Here is a 10,440-nt window from a genome sequence, read left to right as displayed (position 1 = left end):
GCAGTATAGGTAAGATCAGTTTACAAGGAAGGGCGATGCTTCGATTCCCTGTCAGGAAGTAGAAAAGTGTAGAAACGAAATTTTCACCTTTGAGTGGTTCATGGTCCTGGAATTCACTCATCCTACACAAAAAATTAGAGCGATATTACTCACTCACTCACTCACTCACTCACTCACTCACTTACCTTTAGAATTAATCCTATCCCGACTTCAGAATTCAAACCATCTTTTCACGGATTGACCTATGTTCCTTCTTCCAACAGAATGATATTCGACGGCAAGCTGTGGTATTGTATAATCCTTCATCCTTATAACGGGTTTTCCCGATTTGCACTATTTTGTAAAAGTCTTTAATTTATAGGAAAGTTATAAAGTAATTGTCTTACGAAGTATTTCTTCATTTCATTGTTTATATCCTTGATATCTCTGATTTAAGAAACCGCATTTCAGATTACTGTATTTTTTCCTGTAACTTGATTTATTCACCCATGTTTTACTTCCATACATTAAAGTGGACACAGCATTGGTTTAGAATTTTATTTGTGTTCCTTCTCACACCTTACATTTTAGTGCTCATCTAATTGTTTCACTCATATACTGATATAGATGGAGATTTTTCTTCACCTCGTGAACTTCATTAACAGATAATACGTAACAAAGCTAGAGCCTCTGTTCTAATTAATCTAGACTAAAATATTTAAGCTCTTTAGGTTTTCTCAATCGTGAAATTACCAGCGTTCCACTCCGGCCCCGGCCGTGGGCTTGTCAGTTGGATTGCCACACCTTTAATAATGGTTTACTGTAGGTAACTAAATGTTTGTATAAAAGACAAAGACAGGCATTTATACAAGTGGATGTTCATCCCTCCTCTAGTGCTCCGTCACTGCATTGTCCTACAAACGAGGTTTAAAGCGCTGTCACAACGGCGTGCGTACTAACCACCAGCTTCTTGAAAAGCTGCCATACTGGCAGGAAACGCTAGTAATTTCACGATTGGAGAAGCCTCAAAAAATAAATATTTACTTTCCCAAACAGTGAAATTTAATTATGGTACCGTTCGGATAAGATAATTTTTAATTGTAGGTTTATATCTGGGGCGAGGACGGCCGGGCATAGGTTTAACCACTCTGCCCATCTTACGTTAGAGGAAGCCATTACCCTCCACTCCTTCAAAGGCTTTCTTGGTCTGTACGGAGATGCCTTTGCTTTGATTTTTACCACGGGTGTTAGGGGGCAGAAATGTCTCCTGTCTACTCCTCTGTAGCAAGTTCCATCTGAAAGGACTACTGCGAAATAAACTTCGATCTCTCGTACCAGAGGTCACTTGCAACCGGCGAAAGAGACGATTCTGCGTCATCTCAACAGCTAGAAGCAGCAGCCCGATTCCAATGCCACATGCCAAGATAGTAAATATAGGTACTACATTTTCCAGATGCACACTTCGTAGAGAAGTCTCCTTGGTATCTTGCAGTTGGAATGGCGACTTCATGGACATTTGGCGAAGGATACCACTGTTCCGCATGTTCAGTAGGCTGAAAAAAGAGGAAAGAGCTTTAAAAACTAATCAAAATTGCACCAAATACACATTATAACTTATTAAATGAAGCTTTATACAGATTTGAACTTTATCAGGAAACGCAAAAGAACTGTGCGGAATGTATTACTAGGCATTTTCATTTCGAAACTTCCTGTCTATGAATAAAGGTTTTAAAATAACATTTGACCTCACAAAATATCGATATGCTGTTGCACATTTAATACACTTAAGAAAATGGAAATTGCAACACCATGAAGGCATTGGTCGTTTGCGTTGATTTTCAAGATATCGAACGATGTCATATAGGTATGTAAACGATCAAAGTTTCAGACCCATTGGATTGTTGCTACAGGTCTCCCCACGTGATTGGTGGCGGAGGAATCAATTCCAGTATACGGACTCTGGTGTAGCGTAGTTGACTAGCAGTCTGTGCAGTGAAGTGTTCCCCGTCAGAAGGTGTTCCATTGACCCCACGACAGCGACGTGTAAGACTGGCCTGGTGTCGAGAAAGATCGACGTGGGTCGACGAATGGCATAGGGTCGTCTTTAGTGATGAATCGCGCTTCTGTCTTGCCCGCAGTGATCGCCGGAATCGTGTGCGCTGACGTACCGGGGAGAGGGGCCGCCCAGATCTTATTGTCGAGAGGCACACAGGGCCAACACTAAGAAATTATGGTCTGGGGAGCTATTGGCTTTAATGTGAAATCACATTTAGTGCTTGTTGAGGGCATTATGACTGCTCGACAGTACGTTGATAGGGTACTCAATCCAGTGGTTGTCCCTATGATGGCCGAACATTGCTAATGGGATGTTTCAGCAGGACAATGCCCGGGTTCACACTGCACGCATCTCCAGAGAAGCTCTCCACGACATCACAACCTTAGAATGGCCCGCCAGATCCTCGGACCTCAGTCTTATTAAGCATGTGTGAGACATGATGGGTCGACAACTGGCCAACCGTCCTCAGCCACCCACAACTCTGAAACAACTGACCCGTACAGTGCAGCAAGCATGACCCACAACTCCTCAGGAAGCGATCCATGGCCATATTGACTCCATGCCTCGACGAATTCATCAATGTATTGCAGCTCGTGGTGGGCACATCCTGTATTGATTGTTGTCCAAACTTACAGTCAGAGGGACCTGACAGTGTAATCATCGAATCACAACCGAACACTCGCCCAGCATGTTCAACTGCAGCAATGTAGCACCACTCCTTCTGGGTGTTGCAATTTCCGTCTTCTTCAGTGTGATATGAATTATAGAAATGGATAAGGCAAGTTTTGCTTTAACTCGTAGCACTTTCAGCCTATCATTTACATTGATTTAGCAATTAGGTAAATTAGTGCAAAGTTCAAGAATGTATGTGAAAGAAACTCTTCATTCCTGAACTGTTTCAGATGTTATAAATTACACAAGCATCACAGGAGCAAACACATTCTTTCTTACATTTTTTTTTTTTTTTTTTACGTTTACATTCGAAAGAAGGCAAACAAAATTCAAATAATTAACTCTACTTCTTCATTTCTTCACAACAATACAGTAATTGTGCGGCTCGTCTGCATTAATCTGAAGAACCTCCAGGCTTTGGTCTGTATGTTTCGATCACGTTGTAGTTTACTAGCAAATGTGGCAGCCAGGTTATTGTAAACTAAGTCATAATTGTCAATATGAGGGAATACTAACGTACAAATAAGTAGATCTTTCAACACCCGAGTAAAAAGCTGTCGGAACCTGCGAATCGAGTTTACATTATAACAAACCTTAGGGAAGTATCCCGTTTTAAGCCATACCGAAAATATGGTTACCAAAATAATTGCTGCTCTATCGGACGGTGATTTAATTTCCTTCTTCGATACCTTGTCATCTTCGGGGGACATTTCCTCATTTAAGCTATTTATAACCGTGCGGACCTATACAAGCATGACGCCAGGTTTGTCATTGTTGTCCACTGTTTCTTGAAGTTGAGATCTTTCGGTGTCTCTCACCGGCCCGTCGTTCGTTATCGTTAGCGTCACTGTCAGAAAGATCGTGTGTTACACATTGACTTTCAGTTGAGTCCGGGAAGGCGTCAGTTTTATCGTAAGGGGAAAATACTAATCTTTGGCGGCCATGAATTGCTCGCCGAGGTGTATGGGATCAATTCATACCAGTATAACCCACCAAAAGTCGTGGTCTGATTCTCTTTTCAGTTAGAGGACGACAGACTCCCTCCCACACGCTCGAGCAACCGGTTGCAGACTTCCCGAGCTATACTTCCTATCATGTAAGTGCATACACTATGGCTACAATCTTACGCATTCTCCCCTGTTAATACTGAAGGTAGTGATTTATAGTCATTTTCTAACTGTTGGGTTCGATTCAGTGTCACTAACTATACGGTTTAAGGACCTTTCTTGCCGATACAACGTCTTACAGTTACTGTTAATCCTGCAGGTTGGCACTATGTAGTCATGGTTTTGTCGTGACTTGCGAGATTAAACGGTATTGCCACTGTCGTATTATGAAAAACCACTAGTGTTACATTTGCGGGTATAAGTGAAGCATATTTTCTTTTTCTGTAGGATTGTAAATCTATTTGCGTTATACCCTGTACGTAGAATTGTGGCTTTTTCGAATAATCCTTTTAATAATGTAGTTGGTGTGAAATGACAAACGCAGCATTTTATTAATACCGTCTTATTTCGTCCAATTCGTATGTATAGAATCAATTAGGATGTACACTGAAGAAAATGGAAATTGCAACACCCAGAAGGAGTGGTGCTACATTGCTGCAGTTGAACATGCAGGACGAGTGTTCGGTTGTGATTCGATGATTACACTTTCAGGACCCTCTGACCGCAAGTTTGGACAACAATCAATACAAGATGAGCCCACCACGAGCTGCAATACATTGATGAATTCGTCGAGGCATGGAGTCAATAAGGCACTGGATCGCTTCCTGAAGAATTGTGGCCTATGCCTGCTGCACTGCACGTGTCAGTTGTTCCAGAGTTGTGGGTGGCTGAGGACTGTTCCAGTTGTCGACCCATCATATCCCACACATGCTCAATAGGACTGAGGTCCGGGGATCTGGGGGGCCATTCTAAGGTTGTGATGTCTTGGAGAGCTTCTCTGGAGATGCGTACAGTATGAACCCGGGCATTGTCCTGTTGAAACATCCCATTAGCAATGTTCGGCCATCATAGGGACAACCACTGGATTGAGTACCCTATCAACGTACTGTCGACCAGTCATAGTGCCCTCAACAAGCACTAATTGTGATTTCACAGTAAAGCCAATAGCTCCCCAGACCATAATACTTGGCGTTGGCCCTGTGTGCTTCTCGACAATGAGATCTGGGCGGCCCCTCTTCCCGGTACGTCGGTGCACGCGATTCCGGCGATCCCTGCGGGCAAGATAGAAGCGCGATTCATCACTAAAGACGACCCTATGCCATTCGTCGACCCACGTCGATCTTTCTCGACACCAGGCCAGCCTTACACGTCGCTGTTGTGGGGTCAATGGAACACCTTCTACAGGGACACGGGCTCGTAAGCCAGCTGCACGCAGGCGAATACCAGCTGGTTGTTGTGTAACGTGGGGTGCCACAGCTGCTCGAATTTGCGCTGCTGTTGCATGGGGTTCCATCCGAGCCATCCGAATGATGCGGGGATCCTCTCACACAGTTGTCTGTCGCGCTGGGCCTGTGCCAATTCTACGAGTGTGGGTACCTTCATTTGACCACTGCTGCCACACACGATGTACCGTAGATGCCTGTCGGCCAACACGTGCAGCGACAGTCCTTAGCGATAATCCAGTCTCACACAGCCCAATTATCCGAGCCCTCTCAAACGGCGACAGTTGCTGACAGCGTGCTCTTCTCTGTCGTCGAGGCATGTTTGACGGGGAACACTTCACTGCACAGACTGCAAATCAACTACGCTACACCAGAGTCCGTATACTGGAGTTGATTCCTCCGCGACCAATAACGTGGGGAGACCTGTAGCAACAATCCAATGGATCTGAAACTTAGATCGTTTACATACCTACATGGCATCATTCTATATCTTGAAAATCAACACAAACGACCAATGCCATCATGGTGTTGCAATTTCCATTTTATTAAGTGTATAAGAAGCAAGAAAAATCTACAATATTTCCTGCGAAAAGAAAAAACAACGTCACCTCCTCTATAAAGATCAATTAAGTAGAAATGGAAGGACATTTCATAATCAATATAACCTAACTTAACCTTGTCTTGTCACGACTTTTTTAAGGTTTGCAGGCTTAGCCTTTGTGTATTTTTAATGACTTGTGCCATATGTACATGCAATATGTATTATGTGTATTATTACAGCGCGGTTTCATTTCAGTCCGACAAGTAATAGAAAATCTCAATAAGGGAACTGAATTATTTGCACCAGGCAAACACCGAAGAATACGATTATAGTAATGCATATTTCAAAATAAAGACAGGAATATACGTACGTGAATGTATATATGATGTTAAAAGCTTAAACGTTCGAGTCAAAAGTTTTAATAATCCATGTTGTTTAACGTCCGTCCGTTCTTAACAGACACCGAGGTGCCGGAATTTCGTCCCGCAATCGTTCTTTAACGTGCCGGAAGCCAACGGCATGGGGTTGTCACCTTTAAGGACCCTTAGAAACCACCGACCTCATTCCGGTTTGTACTCGTTAACTTGAGATTAGTAGCCCAACGCCGTATCCACTACACCACTTAAGCCGGCAGTCAGAAGTTAAAGCAAAAATTGGTCTGATACCTCCGACTGTACCGTACACTACATGTGCTAAGAGTATGTTGTTCTTGTTTTTGAACTGGATTTGGGTTCGTTATTTCACCCAGACACAATACTTATATATAATTGTACTACTGTAGTTCTACACTCGCACACAATTCCTGTAAAGTAGGACACCAATGCTGTTCGCAATTTTCTCTGATTGACAAGTACGTGAAGATTGAGTTAATCAGATCGTGGAGTTGACTTACAAAATGGTTCCAAAGCACTTGAAATAGATCACTACAAAACGTAACACCTAGACAAATGACAGTGATTAGATTAGTTATATAATACTACGAGATATAGGAAAATCACAGGGACACAAGGTATACTAATCTTCACGCTAGAGTGACCCATCTCAGCGACTTTTACACAACGAACAAGACCGGGTCTACATTTGCTAAGAGTACAGTAGGGGAGACAATTCCGACGAGCAGAAGAGGCTGCGATAATAACTCAACGACTCCATTGCAGATGGCGTACTGTGTACTGACGTGATCGGTGTGCGACATCTGTACTGTAGGCTTCGGTCTGTGTTTACGGGTTGAATAGGTACGTTGATCAGCCTTATCCAGATGGAGTAGTACCCGGTTACGGAAGTTGCAAGATAATGTGTTCTTGTATGGGCAAGCAAATGGAAGCAGCAGAGAAGCCGAACGGTTGTACAAGACTAAATATCCACGTAGGAGACATCCGGCTCACACCTCGTTTCCACGAAATAGGGCAATTGGTACCACAGTTCAATGACCGAAGACGACGACGAATTACACGGACTCCCGACTTAGAAGATGCAGTGCTTGCTCGCGTGGACGAGGCGCCTGCAATCAGCACTCGAGCATTTGCGTGTGAAATAAATGTTTCGCATATGACTGTGTGACGAGTATTACGTGAAATGCCGCTAAACCGCTACCGTCCACAGAAAGTGCAGGCTTTGAGTCCTGCTGACTTCGCACTCGAGTCCTACGGTATTCAGCCAATGGGTCTTGCAGCGCCTTGTAGTCGATCCGGGTCGATCCTCAATTTCCTGCGTATGTGCTTTTCACAGATGAAGCCTGTTTCACCAGACACGAAATGCTAAATAGACACAATAGTCATTTTTGGGCCGATGAGACCCCCCACGCTAAAGTTGGGGAGAGCAATCAGCACAAATTTAGTCAACGTGTGGGTGGTGTTACGAGCTCCCGATCTCAACATTTTTCTTACCTTAAGTATACCTCTCCGCTCCGTGCTGCTACACATTATACTACCGAGCTCGATAGCTGCAGTCGCTTAAGTGCGGCCAGTATCCAGTATTCGGGAGATAGTAGGTTCGAACCCCACTGTCGGCAGCCCTGAAAATGGTTTTCCGTGGTTTCCCATTTTCACACCAGGCAAATGCTGGGGCTGTACCTTAATTAAGGCCACGGCCGCTTCCTTCCCACTCCTAGCCCTTTCCTATCCCATCGTCGCCATAAGACCTATCTGTGTCAGTGCGACTAAAACAACTAGCAAAAAAAAAACACATTATACTGCTCTGCCTGCATGCTAGGCTGCCTCACTACTGCTTGCGCTGTCGCTTCTCCCCACGCCATCACCTGACGTCATCTCTCTCCAGCATTTTCTCGACTTGCCTTCCCTTGCGTATATATACTCGCCGCTTTCCTTCGACCAGCGATCAGGTGTGCTTCGTGTTTTGTAATAGGCAGTGGGAGCTCCTGCATTCCGCACGCCTGGACCGTGTGCTGTTAACCTTCTTCTTCTTCCCCTTCAGACCGGGTGAGCAGACTAGTATTTTACATTATGTTTTCAATACTTGCCTTTTCCTTGCCTTGAGAGGCTTTACTACTATTTGATTCTGAACTCTAGTCCCTTCAGGACTCTACGTCAAATACAATTATGGTGCACAAATTTTCATTCTGAGACTTCTTCTCCAAGTGGGTAAGAAGGGAGTGGTGGACTGCCAACCTTATCAGTGACTTTGAACTTTGCGTGTGGTGTAATCAACGTTATTATTTCCAACTGGGACTTGCAGCCTGATCCCTACTTATATTTTCATCCTCCTTGTTTCGCTTCCTAACATATTTTTCTCTTTCTCGTGTTTTCCCTTGTCCTTTCCCCTTTTCTTTCTTTCTACCTTTTATTATGAAGATTTTAAAACTAATCACTGTGAATTTGTGGTCTGCGAATCGAATAGTGTATTTTCTCTGTTCTTTGAAATGTTCTGTCATCTTTCTTATTTGAAGCAAGCCTGGTTGACCTTGGGGAATTAGACATTGTTTTTACTTGCACTTACTGTATATTAATTTCCGGAATGTTCCATTCTATTTGTGAAAGATTGAGTATGCCTTTTCAAAGTTTTGGTACTTTATTGTGAATGACTCCAATTTATGTAAAAACCTGTCCAAATCTAGTCCTTGGAAATTTAACTGGATAACCATTATTATAACTATTTTCAGTACCTGTGTAAGCCAAAGATATCTATTTTTACTAGTTGTTGTATAATGCTTCTTGTTTCCATTCTGTTGTCGTTACAATATATCTGTTATTGAAACTTGTTATTTTGGGAGCTCTCATTTTTTCATTCAATCAATCATTCAATACTGATCTGCATTTAGGGCAGTCGCCCAGGTGGCAGATTCCCTATCTGTTGCTTTCCTAGCCTTTTCCGAAATGATTTCAAAGAAATTGGAAATTTATTGAACATCTCCCTTGGTAAGTTATTCCAATCCCTAACTCCCCTTCCTATAAACGAATATTTGCCCCAGTTTGTCCTCTTGAATTCCAACTTTATCTTCATATTGTGATCTTTCCTACTTTTATAAACGCCATTCAAACTTATTCGTCTACTAATGTCATTCCACGCCATCTCTCCGCTGACAGCTCGGAACATACCACTTAGTCGAGCAGCTCTTCTTCTTTCTCTCAATTCTTCCCAACCCATACATTGCAACATTTTTGTAACGCTACTCTTTTGTCGGAAATCACTCAGAACAAATCGAGCTGCTTTTCTTTGGATTTTTTCCAGTTCTTGAATCAGGTAATCCTGGTGAGGGTCCCATACACTGGATCCATACTCTAGTTGGGGTCTTACCAGAGACTTATATGCCCTCTCCTTTACATCCTTACCACAACCCCTAAACACCCTCATAACCATGTGCAGAGATCGGTACCCTTTATTTACAATCCCATTTATGTGATTACCCCAATGAAGATCTTTCCTTATATTAACACCTAGATACTTACAATGATTTCCAAAAGGAACTTTCACCCCATCAACGCAGTAATTAAAACTGAGAGGACTTTTCCTATTTGTGAAACTCACAACCTGACTTTTAACCCCGTTTATCAACATACCTCCGATTCCACTCCTTTACTCATATCATTTATATATATAAGAAAACATAAAGGTCCGATAACACTGCCCTGAGGAACTCCCCTCTCAACTATTACAGGGTCAGGCAAAACTTCACCTACTCTAACTCTCTCTCATTATACTACGTGTACCTACTACGGAAATCCTCTGGGAAAATAGTGCCCAAATATTATTTGTACGCTACTCAGTTGAGGTCTTGCTATCTTACCTTTACTGCTCATGATTGTTCCGTCTCGTTAATTCGACGCCACAAATATCTTATACCACGCTTTCCTGCGCTCTGCTTGTTGTGTGGCATTATTTACACGCTTTAGTGTATGTCATCCTTTCCTCTTTTTCGTAGTTTTCGACTTAATAAACACTGGATCGCCACAGCGGACATAGTCAATGATTACGTTGTAGGCCCGTTTCTTCTTCCTCCCCGTCTAAGTGCAGCAGTGTACACAGTAGTGTTCAGAGATGTACCAACCCCTTTCCTGGAACACATCCCACTTGCCCTTCGTCAACGGATGTGGTGGATATAATGGAGCCCCACCTCTTTTTGGACGGAGGACTCGTGAACACCTGGATCAGACATTCCCTGTAAGATGGATAGGAAGAGGACGCCCTGTTCCGTGGCCTACTTGTTCACCTGATCTCACCCCACTTGATTTCTTCTTGTGGGGCCATGTGAAAAGCCTTGTGTATGAGACACCTCTCGAGACTGAAGACGATCTCTTGGCCAGAATTATCGCTGCCTGCGACGCTGTTCAGACGACACCGGCGATA

General features: G+C 43.3%; 1 protein-coding gene across 1 annotated transcript in view; it reads right to left on the bottom strand.

The window, feature by feature from the left end:
• Window positions 1–495: 495 nt before the first annotated feature.
• Window positions 496–10,440, bottom strand: part of LOC137498938 (glutamate receptor ionotropic, kainate glr-3-like) — a 63,673-nt gene continuing 53,728 nt past the window's right edge. The window contains exon 5 of the mRNA XM_068226799.1: window positions 496–1,532. Coding sequence (XP_068082900.1) covers window positions 1,142–1,532 — 391 coding nt within the window. The 3' untranslated portion in view covers window positions 496–1,141. The remainder of the gene's footprint in view (window positions 1,533–10,440) is intronic.

Source organism: Anabrus simplex, chromosome 3, assembly GCF_040414725.1.
Source record: "Anabrus simplex isolate iqAnaSimp1 chromosome 3, ASM4041472v1, whole genome shotgun sequence".
NCBI classification, from domain to species: Eukaryota; Metazoa; Arthropoda; class Insecta; order Orthoptera; family Tettigoniidae; genus Anabrus; species Anabrus simplex.
Note: the sequence above shows the minus strand (reverse complement) of the source record. Positions and strands in the feature narration are given on the sequence as shown.